The following is a 27,996-nucleotide window of genomic DNA, read 5'->3' on the forward strand; positions in this document are numbered from 1 at the left end:
TCTAGATCCATTTAACCAATCATTTCTAAGGACCAGCTCTAGATCCATTTAATCAATCCTTTCTAAGGACCAGCTCTAGATCCATTTAACCAATCTTTTCTAAGGACCAGCTCTATCTATTTAATCAATCATTCCTAAGAACCAGCTTTTGGTTTCCTGACTTATTTCATTGTTTTCCATCTCATTGATAGATGTTCTTATCTTTATAATTCTTCCTGTGTTTAATACACTCTCTTTTTAAAAATTTCTTAAAACAGATGCTTAAATTATTGATTTAAGACCTACTGAAGGGAAAGTTTTCACACATGTCTTTGAGGGGATTGACATTTCTTACCCAAGTACAGAAGTTAGCCTGACCGTAGCTGTGCTTGGTACTGCAAATGCTCGTTCCCCCCAAACTTCAAGTGTCCACTATCTGCCATGTTTCATGGCAGTGCTGATAGGTCATAGAAAACGGAGCTCACGAGCAACTTGCCTGTATTTACTCAGGTGGAGAACCTGAGATTGGAACCCAGTAATCGTCAGAGCGTGAGTTTGTTCTGCGTGTGTTTATTGAGCTCTTGGTCAGTGCCAGCACCGTGTGCCATCCCTCAGCTGACACGCTGAATGAAAGCTGTCTGATTATAGAACTCTCAGTCTTCTGGAGGGAACAGACAGAAAATACAATCACGCTAATCTGATCAGTGACATCAAGAAAGCATTTCTGCAATGTTTACACAATCCTTTGCTTCCTAGGTCTCCTTCAATGTCGCCGATCGCTCAACAGGGAAAATTGTGGACAAATCCTTGCTTTTCAACATAAGAATCCAGGATGTAAATGATCACGCACCCCAGTTTCCTCAGCAGGAATTTAACATCAGTGTGAAGGAGAACCAACCTGCAGGTGTGTGTGGTGGGGACCGCGGTGGGGGGTACAGGGCTTCCTTCTGCTCTGCTCCATCCTGCTGCTTTGATTCCGAAGAGGGCTGTGATCCTAGCTGTTTTGGGAGTGGGGGGTTACTGTTCTCTCAAAGGTCACAGGCCCTGGATCAGAGTGAAAGGCTTTGAGGTCTGTAAGCTTCAGTTTATATTTGGTGTTAAAATGCTGTGGAAACTGTAAGTTGGAAGAGCTGGTATGTAAATGCCAACCTAAAAATAAAGCCACATACAGTGAGGAAAAGAAAGCAGGGTGGTGAGTTCCTGAATCTCTCTGCAAACTTCTCATCTGTAAAATGGGGACAAGATGACGCGGGACATCTCTGAGTCACACACACTGTGAGTCTTCCCTCTCACCCACTAGGGTATGGACTCATTTTCATAATAGAAAATATTAATTACTGGGCGGTGCCTGTGGCTCAAAAGAGTAGGGCACCAGCTCCATATGCTGAAGGTGGAGGGTTTAAACCCAGCCCTGGCCAAAAACTGCAAAAAAACCCCCGAAACATTAATTATTTTCTAAAATAGACTTTATAAAATTTGGAAAATTCTGAGACACGAGAGACAAATACTATTATTGTTTCAGTTTGTATTATTTCAATATTTTTCTTGGCATTTTATGTTTGTTACATACATACTGTTCGTTATATGTGCATTTATTCACAGATTTTTATTATAATTAAACATATATGACATATAACACATTTTTACATGTACATACATTTCCCACCTCCATCATAGTATAAATGTGTTCATTCACATATTAAATATTCACACATGTTGGGCTGCTTTTTTATGAGTATAAATTTATGAATTTTCTTTTTTAAAAAAATGCAACTTTACAGTTTGCAACTTAACTATTTTCTCCCGTAGCACCCTGTGATATGTCACAGATGGGCTTTAAAGCAGTTAACCGGTCTTCTACTGATGAACAGGCTTATTTTGTGGTCACTTTTCATTTTTATGAAATATGTTTCCATGAACATATTCTATGTCCGAGTCAGGCACTATTTATTGAGCACGAATTCAGGGAAGAAAGCCTGATGGTTCAAGCTGCGCGCTAAGTGCTCTCACCTACGTCTCCACCAGCACCCTGAGGGTGCCCCTGCGCCGCTTGTCTTTGATTATTATGTGCTGGAACTCTTTTATCCACGGTGTTTTTTTTTGTCTATTTTTCTGTTCACGTATTTGTCGTTTTCCTTTGTGATTTTAACCTCCACCTTCTATGTTGAGAATATCCAACATACATTTCAAAATATCATGGGATCTATCAATTTTGCCCTTTCTGTCGTCTGGATTTGCAATCATAATTAAAAAGTTTTTTGACCTTCTAGTTAAACAGTCAATTTAATCATATCAAGTGTGTCTATTATCTGATTTTATATGTAAATATTTCACTCCTTCTGATGTATGCCCCAATGCCATTTAACAAACAATTCATCCTCTTACTGGTTTGATCGGCTACCTTAATGCAGTAGTAACAATAAAAAAAAAATTCTTTCTAGGTCAACCTATTTTTCAGATGTCAACAGTTGATCTGGATCAAAAAAATACTCCAAATTCTCAAGTGCTTTATTTCCTGGTTTCTCAAACGCCATCACCAAAAAAAAGAGTTTTCCGGATTGATCGTCTTAGTGGAGAAATACGGCTCTCGGGATGTTTAGATTATGAGGTTATGTGGATTTTATTATTTAATAAATATGCACGTGTTACCTATCCTTGAGGCCCAGCCTTAGATTCTGTGTTCGCAGTGGGGAACCCTCTGTGGCTAGACTTGCTATTGTAATTGCTAAGAGAATGTTTCTTTATTAATGTTTTCCTCACCTGTGTTTGAAGGGTCTCATTTCCCTTTTTCGTCTCTGTGCAGACTGCGCCTCGGTTTACACTGCTGATCGGAGCCAGGGACTGTGGGGAGCCGTCCTTGTCATCCACGGCCACGGTCCACATTGACGTGAGAGAAGGCAACAAGCACCCGCCTGCATTGACCCAGAAGAGTGTAAGCATCCAGGCTGCCCCAGATTCTACAGCACATGGCCCTGGGGGCTTCGGTTCAGTTTTGCTGGAGGCATCACCCAAGACACAAGCAATTCCCTTAATTTACTTAAGCTAGAATCAAGGAGTCAAACTGCGTTAACATAGAACCTCTCAATATTAATAGCCATGGTCGTGGGGCTTGTGTCTCTGATGCCTTATCCCAGATGCTATGTGAAGAATGTTTGTGCAAATTATTTCATTTTAAATTGTTGAAGCCAACAAGTAAGAAAATTAAGATCTAGGGAAGGTGGAGTATTCTCCGTTCACTTGAAGTCAGGGTTTTCCAACTTTTAACATGGGCCAGAGAATTCTTTGTGTCTTGAGTGTTAGAGGATCACAGGTGGCATCCCTGGCTTCTACCTGCTAGATGCCAGCAGCACCCCCTGGTTGTGACAAGCAAGAATGTCTCCACACGATGTCAATGTCCCCTGGGAAGCAGAAGCCCCCTTGGCTGAGAGGTCTAGACCTGAGCTTTGCACACTGTTCAGGATTCTGAGGAATGATGAGCAGGCGGGCTTCGGCCTGGCCCTCCCCACCTCGCCTGACTCACGGGCTGGGGCTCCACCTGGATTTCACGGGAAGCAGATTCTCAGGCTTTACGGAAGGGTTAAAAACCACTGGGTAAGACTCAGTTGGAAACAACATACCATTCTCAGGATCTGTTCCCAACTTTTTTAGTTTTTACTCTTCTATATTATATATGTATTTTAAAAAGTCAATATCCATTACATTTCCCTGTTTCTCCTGGACGCCCTGAGAGGCCTTTCTTTTGTTAACTACCAGTTAAATAGTCATGTTCCCCCTCCCTTCCTGGGGCACATTCTAGCCCCTTTGTGTTTCCTTCCTCTTCCTGATCTCCTGTCTAATGAATTAATTTGTTTCCTTTATTGCCTAAGTGCCCCCTGCCCCCAGGCCACACACACACACACACACACACACACACACACACACTTAACTGGCAGCTCCCTGAGTGAGGCTGGACTCATTGCCCGTCCACAGCATCTGAAATAGGTTCTGCACATAGTAGCTTTTGCTCAATCAATGATGCAAAGAATTATCTTTGAAAGATGTTATTTAAAAGAAAAATATTGCATAAACCAAAGTGAACAATTCTCAAATGAAAGCACTTCACTGGTGCTTTGCAGATTTTGTAATATCTGCAAAATAATATTATGTTTGCACCTTGCTTCAAAATCCTTCCCTGGCTGGATGAAAAGCGGAGCTCGCAAACGTAAGGCCAGACCCTGTGACTTGGGCGGGCTTGTCTAGATACACTGTCACCAGCAAACACTGAGTAACAAGCTAAAGATCTGCATTTGTTAGAAAAAAGATCACCTCAATCTAAATAACCAGAAGTGTCCTGTTTTAGGAGAAGAATTAGGATTTTTAGAGGCTACAAACTAGGACGTATGCTACTATTTTAAAAATCCTTAGAAAAATTGCACATTGAGTTGGATTTAAGAGTGCTTTTGCAATGATTCAGCTGTAGACAATAGATCGGGGTAGGAGGTACGAGATGTTCCTGTTCCTTTCTGATGCTCCTGCTGTCGGAGCAGCAGAATTTCAGGTTCCAAAAGGTCAATTCCAATAGCAGGAAAACGCTCCAGGCCACAGGGCATTGTGTTGAGGACTTTTGTGTTCTTCCCCTCGCTCCTCCCTCATTCCATTTCTTTGTCTCCAAGACACGGAAATGACAAATGACGATTGCCTCTTTCAGTATAACATTCAGATCTCTGAAGGTCAAGTCGTCCAGGGCCTGCTGCATCTCCCGGTTCAGGATCGTGATTCACCACTGACATCAGCTTGGAGAGCACAGTTCAACATAGCACGTGGCAATGAAGAGGGAAATTTTGACATTCGGACCGACCCTGAGGCCAATGAAGGGATTTTAAATGTTGTCAAGGTAAAGCCATAATGTGGTGGTGGTAGATGCTGAGCCCCTATCTGTGGAATAAGGAATAATGACTGGGGACTAACATCTCGTGATGCTCCCGCTGTGTGCTGAGCCCCTCACACAGCAGGTGTCGCTTCCTGAGGAAGGCAGGGCTGCATTGCCACTTCTGTGCATGGGCCGAGGGCTCCCCTTACCAAAATATTATCAATATCAAAAATTATTTGTTCCATGACCTAAAGATTTCACCATTTGTTTTGTTTTAGGCAAAATGTAATAGATTGCTGGGTATGGTGGCTTACCCTATACCCCCCAAATACTGGGAGGCCGAGGCAGGTGGATCACTGGAGCTCAGGAGTTTGAGGCCAGCCTGAGCAAGAGTGAGAGCTCATCTCTGCTAACAATAGAAAACTAGCCTGTGTGGTGGTGGGTGCCCGTAGTCCCAGATACTGGGGAGGATGAAGCAAGTGGTTCACTCAAGCCCAAGAGTTGGAGGTTACTGTGAGCTCAACAGTATCACTGTTTGAGGTTACAGTGATGCCATGGCACTCTACCCTGGGTGACAGAGTGAGACTCTGTCTTGAAAAAAAAAAGAAAGAAAAAGAAAAGTAATAGATTTACATCAGCTTTAACATGTTTATTTTTTTCTGAGTGATTAAACAAATGAACATGTTTTACTCAACCCTAGTTCTTCTTTTCTTCTTGTGAGTTTTAAGTGTTTACAGTGTTTAAAGTTTAAAGCAGTGAAAGCATTTGTGTGCCTTTAACAGTATGGTGAACTCCTGGCAGAAGCCGGCCTGGAGGACAGTGTTAGTAATTCCTATTACTGATAAGCAAACCAGAGCCCAGAGAGGTTAGACCCTTTACACAAAGTCACACTGCTCGAGAGTGGTGGAGGGGAGATTCTGACGGGGCAGTCTGGCCCGAGTTTCATAGCTCTCAGCCAGACCAGGGATGAGTAGCCCAGGAGAGTGCTGGGGAAAGGCACGGGAGAGCCCGCCGAGTATTGAACCAGCCCCCAGGAGACGCTGAAGGCCCACCGACCACACTGTGAACAGCACGGCTCTGAAGCACTACACTAGGTGCCCGCGTGAATTTTCCAAATACGCTCAGCATTTCAATCCTTTCAAGTCACTGACCACTTTGTACACGGAATAACTGTGATCACTAATATCTACATTTCCCTAAGTTCCCCTGACTCTTTGCAGTGCGGTTGTCACATTAATCTTTCATTAAGTTATGGTTTTTGTTACATTTTTCATGACCCTCTGATGGATGGTGGCTCTTTTCCACCAGGAGAGGGGGAGAGAAAAAAAAATAAAAAAGAAAAGAACTCCATAAATGATTTGAAAATGAGCTGAAGACTGCCTTTTGATCATTATCAAAGACGATGTAAATAATACATGAAGTGCAAAAGCCACAGCTCTCAGCCCCACGCTGACTGGGTGCTGCGTTTCCTCTGGCCAAAGGAGCAGCAGGCACTAATGAAATCCTCTCTCTGGCATTCCAGCCTTTGGATTACGAAACTCACCCAGTGCGAAGCCTGGTCATCACCGTGGAGAATGAGGACCCGCTCTTCTCCTGTGAGGGGGGTGAGCTCCGGCAGCCCAGGGTGGCTGTGGCAAGCGCTACTGTGAGTGTGCAGGTGATGGACGCCAATGACCCGCCAGCCTTTCACCCTGAGAGCTTCGTGGTCAGCAAAGAAGAAGGGGCCAGGCCTGGAACCCAGCTGGGGACATTTAATGCTGTGGATCCAGACAAAACAGCAAGCCGGATAAGGTGAGGGTGAGAGACAGGAAAGGCAGCTGTGTCCGTGGACTTGGCCAGGGAATGCTGCTGCAAAACTAGCTCCTCGGACGTGATCATGAGGTGGACGCAGGCTCAGTCACAATATGAGAAGCCACGGGGCGAATGCCCATGGGCCCAGCTTAAATGTTCTTGTTCTGAGCTTTCTCTGACCTGCCAGAAGTCACTTGCTCATTGCCCACCGCACTCCCCATGTGCATCTTTGCTTTTCTTTTCTTCATATTAGAATCATTTGTTTCTATGTTTCTAAATTCTTTTTTACCAGAGGTTATGAACTGACAGCTTCTGGGCAAGACATTTTTTTTTAATTGTGATAAAATACACATAACATGAAATTTATCATCTTAACGATTGTTGGCATTTACCCAAGGCAGTGGCATTAAGTACGTTCACTGTGCTTGTACAACCAACACCACCATCCACCCCCGGGACTCTCTTCATCTTGGGAAACTGAAACTCTGTCCCCATTAAACACTAGGTCCCCATCCGCCTCCCCGGGCCCCGGCGCCCAACCCTCTTCTGTCGGTCTGTGTGAGTCCGACTGTTCCGGGCGCCGTGAGAGCGGAATCCTGCAGCCTCCGCCTCATCTGTCTGCCTCGTTTCCCTTCACGTCCTGACATTTAGGCGGGTTCATTCCCGTGTCAGTCTCCTTTCTTTTCAAGACTGAACATGTATACATTGCACCTATTTTCCGTATTTATTTTGGTCCACTCATCCGTCCATGGGGACTTGGGTTGCTCAGTGGATTGTTTTTAAAAATAAAGTGAGAGATGACATGTACATTTTCTGGACGTTCTTGACGGAGCGAGAGGACTAGGCCTGTTTGGGTCTGTGGTATATGGAGCCGAGATCACAGAGGCAGAGCAGGGGTCGTGTGGCATGCCCCTTCAGGCTGACCCCAGCCGCTGGCCCCGGTCCCTCTGCCTCCGTTAGATTCATGCGTGCTCTTGTGCGTCAATGGTTCCTGGAATTCCCTGAAGTACTCGGGATAGGAATAGTGTTTCTATGATACATTTTAACTTTTCCTTCGGATGTAACTTTTTAGTTTTACAGATTGTGTGTGTTCTCCTCCCACAAGGTATAAACTGGTTCATGACCCAGCACATTGGGTTGTCGTAGATGAGAACTCGGGAGCTGTCACCACCACGCAGCCGATTGACCGAGAGTCCCCTCACGTAAATGACAGCTTTTACACAGTCATCGTTCATGCTGTCGACGATGGTGAGTGTTTACCCAAAGTTTGGGGTGGGGAGGATACTCATTTTTTCTTTCTGAGGGAAAATGACACCAGTGAGTCTTTTAGCACAACTGAGAAAAATGTAAAATAAACCTTGTTATCACTTTGCATCCACGCTGGGGATTATTTCTGATCGTAATTCTCCAAATGGTTGACTAGGGACCGATACCATCAAAAGAGGCCAGAATTCATTCAGAAGGGACAATCAGGCAGCCGGGAGGCTGCGATCAAACCGGGCACCTTTGTCATCTGTTCACAAGAGAACGCTTAGCTCCTTGTTGAAGCCGATGATGTGTGATACATATTTAGCACAGCTTGCCTCTACTTTGGGGGCTTATGAGCTCAGGTAAATGTGACTGGATGGTACAAATGTGTCATAAACCAGGATGGGGGATTTCATCAGCATGTTTCAGTACTTCTCTCTACAGTCTCCCAAGGATCAGTTTTTGGACACACCAAAACAAATTTGAATAATTGAAAAAATTCAAGTAACTCTAAAATTGCATTTAAGAAAGTCTGTGGGCTGAAAGCCAGGTCCCAAGCGATATGCAACTGTACATCCTACTTGTGTAATTAACTAGCTGAATGTTGGTTATGCAGGTCTGAAATGTGTTCCTAATCGATATTATGGGAGGAGAAAGAAAGGGGGGCTGATGTTCCCGGGTCCTCTGACTCTGTGATGGATGGTCTCGTAATTGGCATTTTTTATTAGAAAAATTTTTTAGATACTTATAGATTCACATATGGTTTTAAGAAACAGTGGAGTGGATTCTGAGTACCTTTGCCCAGTTTCCCTCCATGGAAGCACCGTGCAAAACTGTGGTGCAACGTCACAGGCAGATGCAGCTGAGGACCAGAATCTTCCATCCCACAAGGACCCCTCGTGTCACCCTTTAATTGTCACACCCCCTTCCCTTCCACCTCAACACCAGGCACGACTGACCTTTTAATGCATTTAATTATGCCGCTTTCTCCCTCCTTCTATAAATGACTTGAGGTGACAAGTGTATTTAATAAAAGCAGGAAAACCGACCAAGTTCATGCCAATAGGGCTTATGAATCTGAAAGGGAGCTGGTCCCGATGTGTCAGTGGAATCTTTCCTTCTTGAGCGATGGAGGGCACTCTATCCCAGGCCTCTGTGCACACAGAACTTCTTTAATTTAATCAACTCCTCCTGGCACGCTCTCCCTTTACAAGGCCTCCCACCACAGACCGGCACAGGGACCCTAATGCTCTTCCTGTCTGACATCAATGACAACGCCCCAACTCTCCGGCCCCGTTCCCGCCACATGGAGGTGTGTGAGTCTGCAAGGAACAGGTCCCTCCTTGTTGAAGCAGAGGATCCCGACCTGGAGCCCTACTCTGCCCCGTTCACATTTGAGTTGGACAACACCTGGGGAAATGCAGAGGACACATGGAAATTGGGGACAAATTGGGGTGAGTGTATTGGCCATGGGTAGAGGGTAGAAAATGGCAGAAACCTAATTCAGACAGATTTAGGTAAAAAAGGAATTTCTTAGCTTAATTGTAACAGAACACTTGTGGGATGAGTCTGCATCCTGATAGAGCAGGGTCTGGGCTCTCAGAGGACACCCCTGGGATAGCTTTCTTCTCAGAGGGTCAAGTGGCTCTCAGGGGTCCCTGGGACACATCCTACAACCTGCGGCTTCCAGGATATGCTCTAGGACACATGTCCCTGCTTGGCCTGGGTCACCTGCCCTGCCAATCCTGGGGGTTTATAAGCTGGAGGGAAGACATGCTGGTTGGCTGGACTTCATTGGAGGCTAGGCTTAGCTCCCCAGTCCACACAGGCTGAGAATTTGGGAAGTGTGGGCTCTCCTGAGGAAAGGTGGAGTGTTGTTCCCAGAGTGGGAACCAAGGCCGGGCAGGCTGAGAGCAGCTGGCACACTGTGGGTGCTGCTGTCTTGCTTCTATCAGCCAGTCTGTCGTGTACAGACACTTGAAGCTGAGACTGTGTCCTAGACCCAGGGCCGGCAGCAGGTCATCCCACCTGCCCCAGAGGAGGTCTGGTCTTTGCCCTAAGTTTCTAACAGGATGCGGAAAGGGAGCTCTCTGAGCCCTTGGGATGTCATGGCTGATACAAGAGCCTCCGTTTACCTGGGTGTCTTGGGAGGGTGGGGACTTTTGGTCACACAATTGCAGTTGACCATGGGGGTAGCTGAAGCCTCAGGGAACCATGCAGGAGGCCAGCCAGGTTCACTGACTCATCTCCAGTGAGGACTCTGGCCCCCAAGGCTGAGGTCCACCTCCCAGGTGGCACTGCTCCCTGGGTGCCGTCACAGATGCACACTCCTGGGGAAAGTGCCGCCCCACCTTCCTGGAGAGGAGGGGGGAGCTCTATGCGTGGGGCTCCTCTGGAGTCTGCCGTAGGCTTCTGTCCCTGCCTGGTTTTGCTCTGCCTCCTCTCCCTGTAGTAAACGGTTACCATTGGTCTAACAGCTTCCAGTGAGTTCCAGGCATCCTTGTCAAGAGTCGTGGAACCTGCAGGTGGTCTTGGGAACCCCTGAACTTGCAGCAGGTGTCAGAAGTGAGGGTGGTCTTGAGGACCTCCCCTCGAGCTATACAGGTGGCTACCTTCTCCTGGGAGCCATGACCCCTGGAGAACACTGAGTCGGTGGGAGCTGACGAGGTGAACAAGTAAGTGAGCCCGTGTGTGCAGCTCTTCTCCTTGTGCAGGTCGGTCAGTGGAACTTGCTATGTTGAGAAGCCTCCCACCTGGGGACTACGCAGTGCCGCTCGTCATTGGAGACAGACAGGGCGTCTCCCAGAAGCAGACGGTCCATGTGAGGCTCTGCTCCTGCCTCGGTGGGGTCACCTGTGTGGAGCCCTCAGGTGTAAGAGCAGAGTCCTTCGCCTGGGTCCTGCCCGCTGCCTGTGCAGGGTTCATGGCTCTGGCAGGTGAGCAGTCGGTAGGGGATGTTATGGTCTGTGTCCCCTTTCATCAGGCCCTAGGCAAGGGTTATGGGGTTTGCTGGGGTGGGCGGCAGGTGTTGGCAGGAATTCAGGGGAGGCTTTTGGGGAGGCTTTTGAGAAGGAGCCCTGGGCGTGCTTAGGCTTCTGGACTCAGACAGAGGACTGTTGCCCGGGCCAGATAGGGTGACTGACTACAAAAACAGCTTCTACTCAACAAGCAGTAATTTGAACAGTGGAACCAATGGGTGGCACAAAGGGTGGCGTGTGTTTGTAACAACCACAGGGACAGCACTGTCAGATGTCTAGGCTCCTGGCCTTGGCAAGGCTAATGAGGAAGCTAGTTTTTCCAAGAAATAATAATTTTCAAGCCAGGTATAATTAATTAATTCAACAGTTATCTAGCACCTGCTCGTGCCCCAAACTGAGCTTGTTCTGTAGCTGCCCAGATGATCAGGACACTTTGGTCATGTCCATTCACAGCTACATTGTAAGGTCACAGAACATGATCCTCTTGAAAGCTCTGCAGGGGTGAACTGGCCAGCCTTGTCCCCTTTGTCCCATTACAGTGGCCCTGATGCTTCTGCTGCGATGCTACTTTGCTTCTGAACCCAAGAGGCCCAGATTCTCCATCCCCAGTGACGAAGGCCACCAGACTCTGATCCTGTATAACGAGGAGAGCCAGGCCAGCCCAGCCCAGGTGGGAACGTGATGCCTGCGTCGACGTCTATGAAGTCAGCAGCACATGGGCACGTAGCACGGGGCCACACAGCACAAACTTTCCCGCCAATGTACCCCCCTCCCTTATCTCTTTACTCTAACTCATATTTGAGTGACAGGTCAGAAATACATCCGGCAAAAACTGACCAACTCCACTAAATGGATTTACATTTTTTCAGATCAGTGGTTGTCAACCATGGGCAATTTTGTTCTCCAGGGGGATATTGGCAAGGGCTGGAGACAATTTTGATTGTCACGACTAGGGGTGCTGCTGGCATCTAGGGCATGGAGGCTCAGGATGGTGTTAAACACCCTTTGACACATGAGATATCCACACAGACTCCTGAGCCACTGTTGGCAGTGCTGAGGTCAAGGAACCTGGCTTAGGGGAAGAAAGATCTTTGCCAGGTGGAGGTTTGTTCAGTGGAACTGGGTTATGCTCGCTAGGTACCTGGGTCTGACCTGGCTTCTGGGCGGTGGCCTGTGGTAGAGCTGGCAGGAGGCTTACTGGTCTTGCAGGGCCAAGGCCTGGGCTGTGTTTCTGCCTTTGCATCTTTTTGGCTTGGTCAAGTGGAGAGAGCCATTCAACCCCACAGCTTTGTCTGTGAGCTGGATGGTAAATCAGCAGAGCAGCCAGACTGTGGGTCCCAGACGATGCCTGTGAAATCACCTGTCACTTAGCCCGCCAACACAGTGGTGGGCCAGTGACCGCTGATTCTTCACACCCGCAGCTTCTGGGAAGGATCTGCCCACTCTCGGTGGTCCTTGTAGCCGCCCCGAGCTGGGGTGGGTGGGGTGAAAGCTCTGTGAGCGCTCCTGTTTGTCTTCACCTCGCACGAAGCGGCTGATGTAAAGAATGAACGCAAAGCAAACTTCCCAGGGAAATGCCGGCTTCTGCACACAGAGGATGTGGTTGCCTCATTTTACACCTCCCCTATGGGCTTGTCCGGGGAGGAAGAGACCGTTGACGAGGGTAAGATACTTTAGGGCAAATTCATGCAATTAACTTTGCTATTATGCTCAGGTAGACAGAGAAAGACTAAAATGTATTTGGAGTTTGAAGAAGTTGGTGCCCGAGTGTGGCTGGCAGGGACCTTCCTGCCTTGGTCTTCCCTGCTAGTGTGAAAGAGGGAGGGAGAGAACAGCCTCACGCCTGCTGTGTGTGCCTGAGCACACGTCTGTGCACTTCTGTGCACGCTGCAGGCCTCTGTGAGCCCTTCCTGGGCTGGGCATGAGAAGGTGAAACATGGTTCAAGCTCTTTAGATCACAGGAGTCCCTGGAAGAAATCCTCTCACCCAACACTGAGAGCCGCAGCTAGGAGTTTGGGTTTGTTTACGCAATTTTAAGAAGGAAACCTTCTTTTTTTTCTTTTTTTTTTTTTTTTTGAGACGGAGCCTCAAGCTATCCCCCTGGGTAGAGTGCCATGGCTTTACAGCTCAGAGCAACCTCCAACTCCTGGGCTCAAGCGAGTCTCCTGCCTCTGCCTCCCAAGTAGCTGGGACCACAGGCGCCCGCCACAACGCCTGGCCATTTTTGGTTGCAGCCATCATTGTTGTTAGGCGGGCCCGGGCTGGGGATTCGAACCCGCCACCTTAGGTGTATGTGGCTGGCGCCTTAGCCGCTTGAGCCACAGGCGCCAAGCCAAGAAGGAAACCTTCTTAACAGTTTCTGTGTGGTGGATAGAGTCCCCTCCCGTACTTCCCCTGGCTCTGAGGCTCAGCCCTGGAGGAAGACAGAGATGGCCCTGGGCTGGGGGCTCTGCCTCAGCCTCCTTCTTGGTGAGATGAGCAAGCCCTCCTGAGCAGGGAGGAGCCCCTGCGTTTCCACTCTATGGCTCAAGGCATGGGGATGCCCCGGGGGCTTTTCTCCTGGGGCAGGTTTGTGGTTTTCTTTTAGGAAAGAGAAAGGAGCTCCAGAAGCCTGTAGATAAAGAGACTTTGGTCTTCCTGAGACTGAGACCAGGAAGGTTGGAGGAGTTGACAGGGACCAGCACTGTGGGAGGGGCCAGAGCCTCAGCCAGGGCACAGGGCCTCTTCTGTCCTCCTGTCCCAACATATCCTCCCCTGTCTCCCACTCGCAGTGTGGGTCACGTCTCCATTCCTGCCGCTGTAGCTCTAGGGCGCTGAGAACTGGGACCCAGCACAGTTGGGCTTCGATTCCAAACCCGCAGTTTATCAGTTATGCAATCTCATTGAGCCTTGACTTTCTTACATAAAGTTAGATTGATAATATTCCCTCTTAGGTTTAGTGGACAGTTTAATCAAATGGCACATGTAAAGTCCTTAGCATAGGATAGGGCGCTGATGGGCATGCAGTAATTACTAGCCGTCGTTACTAATTAGGTCCTTATAACTATTGGTAAGTAAGGCCGTCTCGTGGAGCACACACGTAATCTGTGTAAACATCTTTGGTGGATATTCCAGCCCACACGTGCATGTTCCACGCCCTTGGCAAGATTCCATCTAAGATGTCACCTTGGTCCCACCCACACTGTCACATTCTGCCACCGAACCACAGGGATGCCACCTGAGATTGGTGCCCGGTGGGACTGCATAGATGCCTTCCCGTGTGTGAGAAGCTAGTGGGCTCTTAGCCAACAGCAATGCAGTACCCATCAATGCCAGAGTCCCTTAGCGAGTAGATTTGTTGAAGGAGAAATGACGGACAGTGCACAGAGCACCTCACAACAGCAGCGACCCCAGGAGCCATCCCCACAAGCTGCTCTTAGATTCTAGGGTCTCCTGGAACAAGCATCTTGTACTGTCACTTCATAAGACACACTAAACAACAGGAATCGCGACCTCCCGGCCAGCAATGACCAGAGACAGACAGAAATAACATTCCTTCTCCAGACGAGCCATCAGATTTTCGGGAGCTGACTGCCACAGTCTGGGTCTTTCCCGCTATGGCATAGATGCAGTGTGGGGGTGGAGGGGGGGAAGCAGCGTGCCTTGCTCTCTGATTTCATTTTTGCCGTCTGTGATGTCAGCCTATCCTATTTTATTCCTTGTCTTCCGTAGACACAGTCAGACGTCACGGGTGGGATGCCAGCTCTGCCAATCCACACGGCCATGGTGGGAGACAAGCTGGGTGCTAAGGTAACAGGTCATTTACTCGCTTCTTGATTTTAAACAGAGAGGTGACTTTGGTGACGGTTTCCATGGCTCTTCCCACCTCCACGTATCCAGTGAGGTCCTTCTCCAAGTCAGCTGTCACCCCGGCCCCCACCTGCAAAGCCCTAACACATCTTCCCGTCTCCGCGGCAGTCTCTTCCTCTTGGCTGCAGAGTCAGACAACTCAGTGCTTCTGGACCCGTCCAGTGACACCTTCACATCTTTTTTGCCATACGCAATGCCACTTGTACTCATGTGCTTTATGACATATTTTTTGTTTAAATGGACTTGTATCCAAATTAGGTACATTTATTTAAATGGGATATTTTATATTTTATAATTTCTATAAATTCAAAACAAGTTTTACTCGTATAAAGAGCAGGCAAGTGTAAAAATAGGCACAATAGAAACACTAGAATAATAATAGAAGTAATAATAGAAGAATAGGGCACAATAGTTCTAGGTAGGTGATGCCACCGACGAAAGCTCAGGCTCTGTGGGAAAGTCACTCTGGAGCTCCAGCCACCCTGCAGCACCACTTTCTCCTGATGTCCTAAAGGTATGGAAAGGAATTAGAAAGAGATGTTTTTCTCGCTGTGCAATTCAATGTTATTTAAAACTTGTTTCCCAACTGGCTAACCTTCCCTTTTCTGATTATTGAGTGAGGCCCCTGGCCAGGGTGGTGGGCAGTGCAGGCCCCAGGGAGGGCTGCCCTTCCCTCACTCCTGCAAAGGTGTCCCCTGGGTAGATGGGAACCCGCTCGGCTCACTTTCCTTCCTCTCAACCAGCCTGTGAGCTTCCAGAGGTCAGAGGCTTTGCTGCGAGGAGCACGCAGGACACTTTGCTTGCACGGTCCCGTTGCATTTCCCACCAGAACCTCACACAGTGGACGGTGGATGTGAGAGTGGAGGAAACGTCCCCTCGTACAGGGGCGGAAACCTGGGCTTAGTGGTTTCTTTGTCTTGGTGTGCCTTGGATTCCCCTCACAGTGCCCTGCGAATACTGAGACCATCTCTGGTGCCTGGTTACACAAACTGCCTTTCCCTAAGTGGTCACATAGGATTTATCGGCTAACCCAGGGGTGTCCGTCCTGCAGCCCCACGGGCCTGCATGTTGACTTGGTGAGGTCTCTTTTTGCTTATCTCTGTTGTTGCACATCATGAAGAGGAAACACATTCTTTTTGTTCGTTTGTTTTTGTTAATCAGTTGCATTGGTGTTTGTGTGTTTGATGTGTGGCCCAAGACAACTCCTCTTCTTCCAGTGTGGCAGAGGAAAAAATGTTGGCCACCCCTACTAAGCTGATATTGTAAAACCTTCTGCAAAGGATGAAATATCTTCAGTACAACCACTGTCACAGCTCTGTGCCTACTTTGTTTTCTTTGAGATTTTGCTTCATTAGTGAAGGGTCTATATCAAAATAATAGAAACCCAAAGCAAAACCTGCCCATAACCCTTTCACTAAATCTCGACAATTTTACTTGTGAGTGTCACCTGTTAGATCCTGTCTGCCTGTGTGTTCAGTTTCCACAGGGAGACAAGACAGCTCACATGTTCCCATCACACCAGCTGCTCCAGGCCCTGTGCTCCAGCCCGTTCCCCTCACATCTCGTCACGTTTCTTTCTGATTCCTGCTTCCCTTCCCTGTCATCACGCTAATTTTTGTCGCCTATGAGTTCAAGAGCAGGGGAAGGTGTGGAAGGTCACACTTGCTTCTCAGCTGGTGGAAAAGGCATTCCTTTTTGAGTAAATCAGCCTTTCCCCCTAGGATCTCAATGACGTGCCACCATCAACAGTGGTTTCATCAGACCGAGCACGCTCCACTCTGGGGACTCCGGTGAGTTGTGGGGGTCGCTCCCTTCTGCGGCCATGTCACTAAGGACTGACAGTTGGTTCTCTCGAGAGCAGGGGCCCTTCTTGAAGGTTCTGTGATGCAGTTAGAATGAACACACGGTCAATGACAATCGGAGAAGTGGGGCTTCTCCCACTCTGCCATCTTTCTATCTGTCCAACTTACTGTTATTATTGTTAGTGGCTGTTGCATTAGGAGTTTTTGTTTGATGGTCCTGATCAAATAGGACACATTTAGATGCCCACAATTAGATATATTTTCCTGTGTCCATCTAAGGGCACCAGAGGTAATCTATGAGGTTAAGATCCCATGAATTTCACGCTGACCATGTTCTAGCTGAGTGATTTCACACTTTTTGCTAAACGGAGCCCTGAATTCCCCACTCTACATAGAAATTCCAGAACTATTGCTTTGCTTTGTAAAATGATTTTTCTGAAGTACTTTTAGATTCACAGAAGGTGCAAAGTAGCCTGGAGGGTTCCCACGACCCCTTCCCCGCTTCCTCCAAGGGTGGAAACCGACATGGCACGACACTGCATTAACCTGTGTTAAAGTATCAGATACAGACCTTAGCTGAACTTCACCACTTTAACTAGCTATGATTTTTAACAAAAGTTAACTTTTCAGACATACCGTTAAAATGGGTATTCATGGTCCACAGAGCCATGATATCCTATCCAATTTTTATGAGAGGAAGCTTCTGAAAATGAGTTCAAGATCCCTGGGAATGTGTTATCTTTGCTCGGCCCGCATCTGAGCAAAGACAAAAACGCGGGTCTGTTCTTTGCACGACGACGAAGCCACAAACCCATGGGAGGGCTCGGGCACCGAGGGGCATGTCCTTGGGCCCTGGCGGCCAGTTTCCTGGATGTGGATCCCGTGCTGTGGCCTGGCCCTGAGCGTAGAGGAGCCCGTGCTAGTGGGTGCTCCACTGTTACTTCCCTGACAGTCTCAATATTGGGACAAGGTGCCCACATTTTCTTCCTGCCCGGGCCCTGACAGTCACGTAGCTGGGCCTGGGTCTTGGGAGTGGGTGCGTATCATTCACAGATGTTGAGGCCATAGTCACGGCAGAGAGGACGTGAATCGGGTGTTTGTGGACCCACGATGGAGGCTGTGGACCCACCATTCTCCTGCTCCTTCTCTCTAGGCAGCCATAAAACCCACCCATGAGCTCTACCATGTGTATCTATGCTGCTCTCTCTAGAAGTGCCACTTCTTTTATACGGAAACAAAAAGCAACATGACTGTAAGGATTTCTAGTTATGTCTTTTCATCCTTTGGTATTTTATGTGAAACCAGTAAACGCTGTATCCCTCTTAAATTTAAGGGTCGTGGCGTCCTGTTTGAACCAAGAGAAATGAAAACCAGATACTCTGCTCTGGTAAGTACCGATGTGGGTGTTACCAAGAAAAAGATCACCTTACTGTTCTGTTGAATAGCTGCAGAAAGCCTGGAAACTGGAAACTTGGAAGGGAAGAGGTAGTATGAAATATGGCCCAGATCCAAAGCAACTAACTGAGAAGTGACCATGGGGCAGGTTGGAGGTGGCAAAGGCTCGTCTCCCTGGTTCTTCAGACCCGGGCACAGTCCCTTGTGTGACGAACTCAGGCATAGGCTGAATATCTTCTGCTTCTTCACAGATGTGTAGAAGTTTTGAGCTGAGGAGTCTGAGAGATCATCCAGTCCACTTTCCCCCCTAAATATTTTTAGCAGCAGAATTCCTCTTTCCAAATGAGATTCTACATGGCCAGGCATGGTGGCTCACACCTGTAATCCCAGCACTCTGGGAGGCTGAGGCACGGGATTGCTGGAGCTCACAAGTTCCGAGACCAACCTGAGCAAGAGCGAGACCCTGTCTCTAAAACACCCCTGCTGGGCGTTTTGGTGGGCACCTGTAATCCCAGCTACTTGGGAGACTGAGGCAAGAGAATCACTTGAGCCCAAGAGTTTGAAGTTGCTGTGAGCTGTGATGCTACAGCACTCTACCAAGGGTGAAAAAAAGAGACTCTGCTTTAAAAAAAAGATTCTACAGAGAACTCTAGTATAAATAAGACAGGGTCTATACATCTGTGAAGAAGTGACATTTTTCTGCTAGTTTGGTTTGCATTCACATTACAACATAAGCCTGTTATCAAAAACTACCAATATTTGTGATTGAATGCAGTTGGATATTGTGGATAGAGTTTGCAAAATGATGTTATTGCACCATCTAATTCATTGTCTCACATTTTCTAATTGGTTTTTAAAGTATGGAGAGAAGTTTGTTATATACCAACAAGGAATTTCAAATAGTAACAATTTTTAAGTAGCTCAATTTATAATATTAGGATTCTCTTTGATTAATCAAATGTGGGACAAAAAGCTTCATTCACGTTTCATAAAAGCAAATTAACAGTGCCCCAATTGACATATTGGGATGGGGGAGCTCAACAAGATCTAATCCATTTTTGTTATCTTATAAAATAGTATTAAATATCACTGAAATAATTTGTAAATAATTAAAATTTAGATACTGAAGCATCTTTGAGGAGTTGTAGACCCTGGGGACACAGTCTGAAACCAATATCTGTGTCCAGAGAGACTCTGAGAAGGGGAATAACACTCTCTTGGCCATGGTGGAGCCACATGTGGCCTGCTCCAGGCAAAACCACCTGAGTCTGCATTGGAAGGAGCCCAGGCTAAAGGCTGGTCTGCCTCTTCCTCCACCCCGGAGCGAGCTACCACGTACGGCCAGCAAGCCCCTGGTCAGAGAGCACTCAGGGGCGTCCACACAGCCCCTCACAGGCTGCACGTGCTTATCAGTGGTGGCAGAAATCACAGAAGTTATGCATGGGACTGTTTCTACTCCTCAGCTTTCATTAGTTTTGTGTATTTAATGTGTGTCCCAAGACAACTCTTAGATAAGCATTTATAGCCAGCCCTGCACCATGGTTGGACATTCCAGGAGAGTCTGTATCTTAAAGTCTTCCTAAGGAGAGGCCCAAGGAGACCAAACAGGGAGGGTGAGCAAGGTCACAGGATCTCCACTCCGGTGCTCCCAGTGCTGAGAGCCCGGCAGGCAGGGTCCCTGGGGCTGTTTGTAGTGGTTCATGCCTCGAATCTTTTGCTAAGTGTGTTCAGTTCCGTTTACTGTGGTGTGATGTGGTTTCTCTTTGTGTGCACACACACGTATGAACAGGTGTGTGTTGCTTAACACACATTCTGACACACGTGTCCCTGGGATGCTCCCTGCGGTGTGAGCAGCATGGGGTGCACTTACACAGACCTGGTATGGAGAACTTGGACCTTGAGGGATTAAAACAGGATGGTGACCTGGGCACATCTAAACCCAGCTGGCACAGCTGCTGCACCCTCAGCTACGGGGCACAGCCTGTCGCTCCTGACCCACAGCCCAGTGCAGAGTGGGACTGTACTAGCACTGCAGGCAGCTGTGCCAGCGTGGCAGGTGTTTGTGTGTCTGGACGTACCTAAACACAGAAGAAGTGTAGCTAAAATAGGGTGCCATGACCCTACGGGCCCACCAGCTGCCGTCTGCCAGGGCTTGAAACATCACGAGGTGCATGACCTTAGGTGTGCTCGTGTATTTAGACAGATGTGCGCAGACCCCTGGTTCTCGAACTGTGGGGGTGCCCTTATGTGCAGGATTTTTCCCACCTCTGCCACTCCTGAGACAGCAAGAGCACCGCCCCCCTCCTCTTCAGCCGACTGAGCGTGGAGACGATGAGGGAGGAGACCTTCATGACGACCCACTGCCAGGGAATGAAGAGTCCCGGGGTGCCTCTTCCTCGCGACTTTCCTAGTGATATCGCCTCTTCTCTAGCTTACTGTGTCGCAGGAATACGGTACATGACACACACCATGCACAACAGCAGCGTGTTAGTAGCTACGCTTGGGGGGGAGTCCAAAGTTCTAGCTGGAGTTCTGACTGTGCAGGGTCAGTGCCTCTGATCCTCGTGTAGTTCCAGGTCAACTATACACACATATGTGTGTAGTGTGTGTGAGTATGTGTATGTGCACACCCATCTACACGTCTCTAGGTGTGTCTGCATACACATGTGCATGCCTGTCTGCTTGTGCACATATACCCTCATCACATGCACGCCTGTTTGTGTGCACATATACCCTCATCGCTTGCCTGCCTGTCTGTGTGTGCGTATACCCTCATCACGTGCCTGCCTGTCTGTGTGTGCATATACCCTCATTGTGTGCCTGCCTGTCTGTGTGTGCACATATACCCTCATCGCGTGCCTGCTTGTCTCTGTGCACGTATACCCTCATCACGTGCCTGCCTGTCTGCGTGTGCGCGTATACCCTCATCGCGTGCCTGCCTGTCTGTCTGCGTGTGCGCGTATACCCTCATCACGTGCCTGCCTGTCTGCGTGTGCGCGTATACCCTCATCGCATGCCTGCCTGTCTGTGTGTGCATATACCCTCATCGCGTGCCTGCCTGTCTGTGTGTGCGTATACCCTCATCGCGTGCCTGCCTGTCTGTGTGTGCGTATACCCTCATCGCGTGCCTGCCTGTCTGTGTGTGCGTATACCCTCATCACGTGCCTGCCTGTCTGCGTGTGTGCATATACCCTCATCGCGTGCCTGCCTGTCTGTGTGTGCGTATACCCTCATCGCGTGCCTGCCTGTCTGTGTGTGCGTATACTATACCCTCATCACGTGCCTGCCTGTCTGTGTGTGCGTATACCCTCATCACGTGCCTGCCTGTCTGTGTGTGCGTATACCCTCATTGTGTGCCTGCCTGTCTGTGTGCGCGTATACCCTCATCGCGTGCCTGCCTGTCTGTGTGTGCATATACCCTCATTGTGTGCCTGCCTGTCTGCGTGTGCATATACCCTCATTGCGTGCCTGCCTGTGTGTGTGTGCATATACCCTCATCGCGTGCCTGCCTGTCTGTGTGCGCGTATGCCCTCATTGAGTGCACGCTTGTCTGTGTGTGCACGTATACCCTCATGGACAGATAAAACTGGCTGAGATTTTATCATTTTTTACATGTGTCTTCTAGAATCCAGGGAGTTTCTCTAAACCCAGGAAAGGTCAGAAATCAACTGAGCCATAAAGGCCACCAGCTATTAAATACACAAATTGAATCATGTCACTTTCCAGTTTAAAAATTCCTGACAGCTTGCCATTATACCTAGGATAAAGTCTGCATCTATCCCCGACCTTAAGGTCCCCTGAGCCCCTCTGTTGTCTGGCCTCTGTCCTTGCCCCAGCCTCTCTGCTCCACACACACACAGTTCCCTCCTGTCCAGGGCCTCTGCTGTTCCCTCTGCCTAGAATCCTCCTGGAAAGGCTTCTCAGCCCTGTGGGGAGAGGGCCCCTCTTGTATCTTCCTTTGCTGAGCCCCTAGGCTCCAGGGGCTCCTCCTTCCTTGGAAGTGTGTTTCAACCCAGGCATTGGAGGTACCGGGTCTGTCTCTGGGAACCCACAGGGCCTCCCCCCACCCCTGGGACACAAAGAGATGAAACATGAGCATGTTGCCTTGACCTGGCTCCTTACCTCAGAGGGGGCTGAGCTGAGTTTGCCCCTGCCCCGTGCTGGGGGCAGTGGCACAGGGGTGGCGGTGGTGAGAATGGCCAGGGGTTATTTCCTCAGGGTGCTAGGGCTCTACTGGTTTGCTCTGCAGGTCTGCCCAGGTGGCGTGGTGCCCAGGCGACTCTTGGCCCCAGTGGAAGGAAAGATAGCAGAGACACTGCGGCAGGTAGGGAAGGTGCTCCTCGTCCTGTGGGTGGGCTGCTGGCTTTGTGTCACCATTGTGCTCCAGGCTTGACCTGGGACTCTGCCTCCTAAATCACCATATTAGCTCAGGCTGCCATAGAAAAGTACTGTAGACTGAGTGGTTAATCAACAGAAATGTATTGTCTCAGGATTCTGGAAGCTGCAAGTCTGAGACCAGGGCGCCTGTGTGGTCAGGTTCTGGGGCCAGCTCTCTGTCTGACTTGCAGCCTTCCTGGTATGTCTTCACATGGTGAGGGAGAGAAAGACCAAGCTCCCAAGCTCTGTGGTGTCTCTCCTTATTGGGGCACTAATCCCATCATGAGGACCCACCCTCATGACCTCTTCTGAACATAATTTTCTCCCAAAAGCTCCACCTCCAAATGCCATCACATTAGGCAGGGTTAGGGTTTCAATACAATAATGGGGTGGGAGGAGTCCATCAATGGACACAGTTGAGTCCATAGCAATCACTTTCATGGGAATCCTCCTTCCAGGGTTGATTTCAGGACCCAACTCAAGACAGAATGAAAGGCCTTTGCTGCAAAATAGTGAAAGCTGAGGTACACCCTGCTTAAGGGGCTATTGGGTAAGACTGATGTCAGACATACCCTAGAAGGTTCCTCAGCACGGCCACCCTCTTTGCTGGGCAAGAGCTGGGCAAACCTCTGGGTGGGTTTATGGGAGGAGCCAAGCAGTCCCCATGTCAAGTCTGGGGGGCGGGGGGCTCTGCATGCCCCTGCCTGGAATGGGCTGCACAGGAGTGGCTACGCCATCCTAAGGAGCTCCAGGGGACTCAGACCCACAAAGTAATAAGCACAAAAGGAGCGTGTAAGAGTAGCAGTCTGGCAGCTGGGGTGCTTTAGTTGACAAACACGTATAATGCTCACTTTTTCCCAGACTCTGCTCTGAGTGCTTGAAAGACAGGTGTTAACTCTCAGGCCTTAGCCTGCGGGGACAGGGACCATCACATTCCTTTCTACAAAATGACAAAACTTGGGAAGGAAGATGTTCAGTAACGAGCTGAGCTCCGACCTGTAGAGAGTGGACAATGTGGGGCTCCCAGGAAGGCAGCTGGGGCCCGGGCCTGCACATGCGAGTGCTCTATGCCCAGGCCCAGGCCCCAGGTGCTCATCAGAACCTCCGCTTTGAGGTCCTGGTGATGTGCCCGGGCATTCCTTCCTCTGGCCGTCAGGGTGGATGACAGTCAGGGTTGCAGGCTCTGAGGCCCAATGCAGTGAGCCCAGACAGAGTCAGGGTGTGGAGTCACTGCCTGCTGTCTCCCCAGGGTCAGCATCCCCTGGTTTCTGTCACAGTCCCCAGAGTGGAGCTCCAGCTCCTCACCTTAGTGACAGCCCTGAGCCTGCCAGTGGCCTGGCCCCTCCTGGCTCCTGCTCTGGGGTCCTGCAGAATGGGGGACACATGGTGGCTATTTCCAAGTCTAGAAGCTGTGCTAGAATTGGGCTACCTAGGCTCCTGTGGTCAGGCTGTGTACCCACGGGGTTAGGGCTGCAGGACACCTTGCTGGGCCCCGGTCATTGGAGAGGAAGACCAGGAATGGGCCACAGAGATGTATCCATACATCTCTCCCGAGCAGAGGGTGACCTCCGTGAAGGCAGGGCTGTGCTGTTACTGGTACAGGACACTTGGTCACTGAAGAAGGAATGGATGAAAGAACTTTTTTTCACTATAGTTTGAGGAGGTAGACAGATCTGTAAGTGGAGGCTCAGAGAAGTTGTCTCAAGTGGTAAAGCTGGCAGGGGAGGGGCAGAGCTGGGGCTCAGGTTGGCCAACTCCAGACGGGCCACCTGAACACTGAGCAGTACCAGGGACTCTTCTCTTGGGCCCTAAATGTTCATCTGTGAGGTGGGGCAGGGAGGACGAAGACATGCACAGAGGAGATCACGTTGCTACTTGAGTGCAGCATGTGGCAATTACGACATGGCCCCTGGCTCCCCCATCACAGTGCACACACAGAGCTCACACGAAGTGCGGCATGTGGCAATTACGACACGGCCCCTGGCTTCCCCATCACAGTGCACACACAGAGCTCACACGAAGTGCAGTGTGTGGATGAGGCTGGGTCCTGCCCAGTGGTGGCAGGAGAAGGCTGCATGGCCGCCTGGAACCACCCTCCATCCCCTGTCAGGTAGGCAGCTTTATTCAGGAAAGCTGAGAACTCTGTGCTTGGTGTGAGAGGAAAAGGCAGATTAGGAGGCCCAGCTCTTTCCCTCCTGAACCCTCTGACTTAGTTGGTGGTTTAAGATGAATTATTGATATGCAGCTTCTGCTGAATTGGGTTACAGAGACCCACTGCTCTGCTGCCCACCAGGCGAGGGTGGGTTGAGTCCAGGCAGCCCAGACCCCACGGCAGAGTCTGCACAGCTCTGCACATGCTAATTATCCAGGCAGCTTCACTGCAGGATGTGCCAGGACTTCCAATGCCTTGGCTGGGGCTGCATGCTCGCTTGTTAGCGGCAGGAGCCTCCTTTGCCCCCCAGCTAAGCACCCCTATGTCATGCAGTCATGTGGTCATCTGCTGACTGCAGTCCCCAAGTATGCAGACCCGTGCTGTGGGCAGGTGGCAGGTGTACAGGTAAGTGGTCCTACAGTTGCCTGGAGCTCCCAGCCTGATGCATCTTGAACACTAAACAGAAGGCCCAGGAAGGGCTCCTGCTGTGAACCAGGGGGAGGTGGGGACAATAGTTGTCAGAGCCAGTGGGTGTTGCTGGGAGCTGGGACCCAAGTGGTCCGATCAGAACAAGGACAGGCATGGAGGTCCTCCCACCCCACTGCACTCTCCAGGCCTCCTCTACCCCCCCACCCCCCACTTTGGGTTCTGAGCCCTCAGATGCCAACAGTCTTCACGTTGGAGGGGAGCTCACCTCTCAGGAATCAGCTAGTGATGGGTTAGGGGGTCCTGCTAGACCCACTCCCTCCAGGGTTGGTGGGACCCTCTTAGGGATGCCAGGAGTAGGTAGGCTAAAGCTGTCCTCCCTCCCTCCCTGCCTTCAGCAACACACTTACAGAGTCCCTCAGAGTGGAACAACCCAGAAAAGTCTTCAGAGAGGTATCACAGGCGCTGAATGATGAGCTGGAGGTGCTGAGTGGAGTTTGGCAGGTGGGGACAACTTTCACAGAGAAGGGGACTTCAGGTGCAGCAGCAGGAGGAGAGCATGGAGGGGACATGAGACATGGGGTAGAAGACTGGCCCAACCAGGAGACAGGGCTGGCACCTGTGGGGCTGGAGTGTTGCTGGGTTTTGGAGGCTAAGAACTGCTCCTGAGGGCTTTAGGCAGAGAGATAGAATGACAGGTCTGAGGCCCAGAAATAGTCTCTGGTGCTTAAATGTGTATAGGGGGAGGGGTAGCAGGAGAGGTTGGGTTGGTGAAGGCATCAGAGGGGCTTCACGCAAAGACCTTGCATCTCTGGCTGATATCATAGTTCAGTGTGGGTGTCCAGGAGCCTTCCAAGTCGGAAGCAGGGCCCAGGCCCCTTTCACCTTGTGGCTCTGCCACCATCAGAACCTGGAACCATGGCTGGAGGATGTGACAGAGAGAGAGCAGAAGCTCTCGGGAGGGCCCTACAGGCCAGGCAATGTCTGACGTCCAATCTTCTTCAGCTTTACTTGGTCACAGGCACACTTCTTACTGCCAGGAGGGAAATGTGACCTTGCTGGTGCCCAGGAAGAGTGAGAAATGAGCTTGGTTAGCTCTGAGCTGCCCTGCCTGATGCTGGAGATGAGGACTTGTCCTAAGGCTTTGGCTGTGGGGCTGGAGAAGAGGGGACAGGCAGGTGACCAGGAGTGCACCAGCATCTGGGGAGAGAGGAAGGGACAACCTGGGGTTTTAAGCCTGAGCACCAGGGCTTTGGGGCTGTCATCACATGAGCTGGGCTAGAGGTTTTCAGACGTTAGTCTTTCTCTTCCTGCTGTCAGTGCTCTGCCTTGACCCACTCTCTGTTACTTCCTGAATTCCTTTCTACAAGCCAGCTCACATTTTGATGAACATTTCACTTTATTGTCAGCTGAGCAGGGGTGTTTGTGAGATGATGGCATCAACATGCTTGTCATTGTGTTTTAAAATGTATGTTAAAATGATGATATGTTCAAATAAGTATGTGTCCCGATGCCATCTAAACCATCTAACATGGTAGGGGCCAGAAAGCCTCTTGCCAAGGGTTAAGATAATGACTGCAGGACTGGGGCTGTTGGGAAGGTCAGCCCTGCCTTTTTGGGCACGAAAGCAGCCCAGACAACAGCAGGTCAAGGCCTCAGAACTCACAGCAACAGGTGGTGGCCAGGTTTGTAACAGGCTGTAACAGGGTCTGCGCAATTCCCTGGGGGACCCCAAGGATGGGGAAGCAGGTTGGGGGAGAATGAAGAATTTCAGGGATCTTGAGTCTGAGGCCCCTGTGGGGCTGCCCAGTGGTGGAACTGCCCAATGGTTGGTTGGGATTCTGGCTCTGCATGTGACCACTGGGAGCATCCCAGGTGGTGATAATGGTTGGGACATTGCCATGGGTCAGGGCACAGAGGGAGCCACGGCTGGTGCATTCATCTGGGAAACCAGAGAGCAGGGAATTGAGACGTGATGGAGTTGGAAGGGTGCAGGGAGCAGGACCAGCCCTTCTAGGAAGGGGGAGGGAAGCATGAGCAGAGTGGACAGACAGCCCCAAGCATGTCTGTGGGTCTGCAAGAAAGGGCCAAGGGGAAGGGACATGGCAAAGATGCAGAAAAGAGGGGAAAGCCGCCCAAACATGGATCCCAGGGAGTCGCAGGCCAGGAGGTGTCCAGGGCAGAGGAAGAGGGGACCCCAAAGAGTGGACCTGCGAGAGGGGGCCCCCTGCCCTAGTGCTGGGACATCTACCACTGAAATTGTCAGAGTCCCTTCCTAGAAATTAGCTGGAAACTGAGGGGGTCTCGTTCTCTCAGAGTGAGTTTGACTGTCTGTGTCTCTGAGTCTAGACACTCCTGTGACAGCAGGGACTTGGGGACTGTCCAGGCTCCTCAAATCACCCCTATATTCACCATCTTTCTCTGGCTTCTCCCCAGAAGCTCCATGAAATTGACGAGCTAGAGGAGGACAGCAGCCACCTGCCCCATGTCTACCTGGCAGAGGGAGCGAGTGAAGGGGCCCAGTCATCGCTCAGCTCTCTGTTCTCGGAACCGGAGCTGCGTCCCGACCTGCTGAATGGTTTGAGCCCAAAGGCCACTCTTCTGGCACAGCTGTACTCTGAGTGCTCGTCCCCTAGAAATGCACATTCTGGAGAATTAAAGCCATCCATGTAGGGGAGTCACTAGCCACTATTCAGAGCTTCTTCTCTGGCCTTGTTCTTTTTTTTTTTTTTTTTTGAGACAGAGCCTCAAGCTGTCCCCCTGGGCAGAGTGCCGTGGCATTACAGCTCACAGCAACCTCCAACTCCCGGGCTCAAGCGAGTCTCCTGCCTCCGCCTCCCAAGTAGCTGGGACCACAGGCGCCCGCCACAACGCCCAGCCATTTCTTGGTTGCAGCCGTCATTGTTGTTTGGCGGGTCCAGGCTGGGGATTCGAACCCGCCACCTTAGGTGTACGTGGCTGGCGCCTTAGCCGGTTGAGCTACAGGCGCCGAGCCCTTGTTCTTTTTTATATGACTTCCTAGTCCTAGGATGAGGATGAACTGTTAGCCTGGTTTAAAAGCTTTGATAGTCTCAAACTGGCCACACACATTATCCTTTATTAAAATTTGGAGGGAACTCACCTAATGTGCATGATGCAACAGTTCATTTC

The 27,996-nt window shown here is 49.8% G+C and overlaps 1 protein-coding gene across 1 annotated transcript in view; it reads left to right on the forward strand.

The window, feature by feature from the left end:
• Positions 1-27,546, forward strand: part of CDH26 (cadherin 26) — a 45,715-nt gene extending 18,169 nt beyond the window's left edge. The window contains exons 5-18 of the mRNA XM_023511988.1: positions 736-883; positions 2,421-2,587; positions 2,783-2,911; positions 4,667-4,852; positions 6,351-6,619; positions 7,725-7,867; positions 9,082-9,321; positions 10,582-10,803; positions 11,385-11,515; positions 14,557-14,634; positions 16,416-16,484; positions 17,830-17,883; positions 22,141-22,215; positions 27,283-27,546. Coding sequence (XP_023367756.1) covers positions 736-883; positions 2,421-2,587; positions 2,783-2,911; positions 4,667-4,852; positions 6,351-6,619; positions 7,725-7,867; positions 9,082-9,321; positions 10,582-10,803; positions 11,385-11,515; positions 14,557-14,634; positions 16,416-16,484; positions 17,830-17,883; positions 22,141-22,215; positions 27,283-27,519 — 2,148 coding nt within the window. The 3' untranslated portion in view covers positions 27,520-27,546. The remainder of the gene's footprint in view (positions 1-735; positions 884-2,420; positions 2,588-2,782; positions 2,912-4,666; positions 4,853-6,350; positions 6,620-7,724; positions 7,868-9,081; positions 9,322-10,581; positions 10,804-11,384; positions 11,516-14,556; positions 14,635-16,415; positions 16,485-17,829; positions 17,884-22,140; positions 22,216-27,282) is intronic.
• The last annotated feature ends 450 nt before the right edge of the window (positions 27,547-27,996 follow it).

The sequence above is a fragment of the Otolemur garnettii genome, unplaced genomic scaffold (assembly GCF_000181295.1).
Source record: "Otolemur garnettii isolate 467f Iridium unplaced genomic scaffold, OtoGar3 scaffold00023, whole genome shotgun sequence".
Taxonomy (NCBI): domain Eukaryota; kingdom Metazoa; phylum Chordata; class Mammalia; order Primates; family Galagidae; genus Otolemur; species Otolemur garnettii.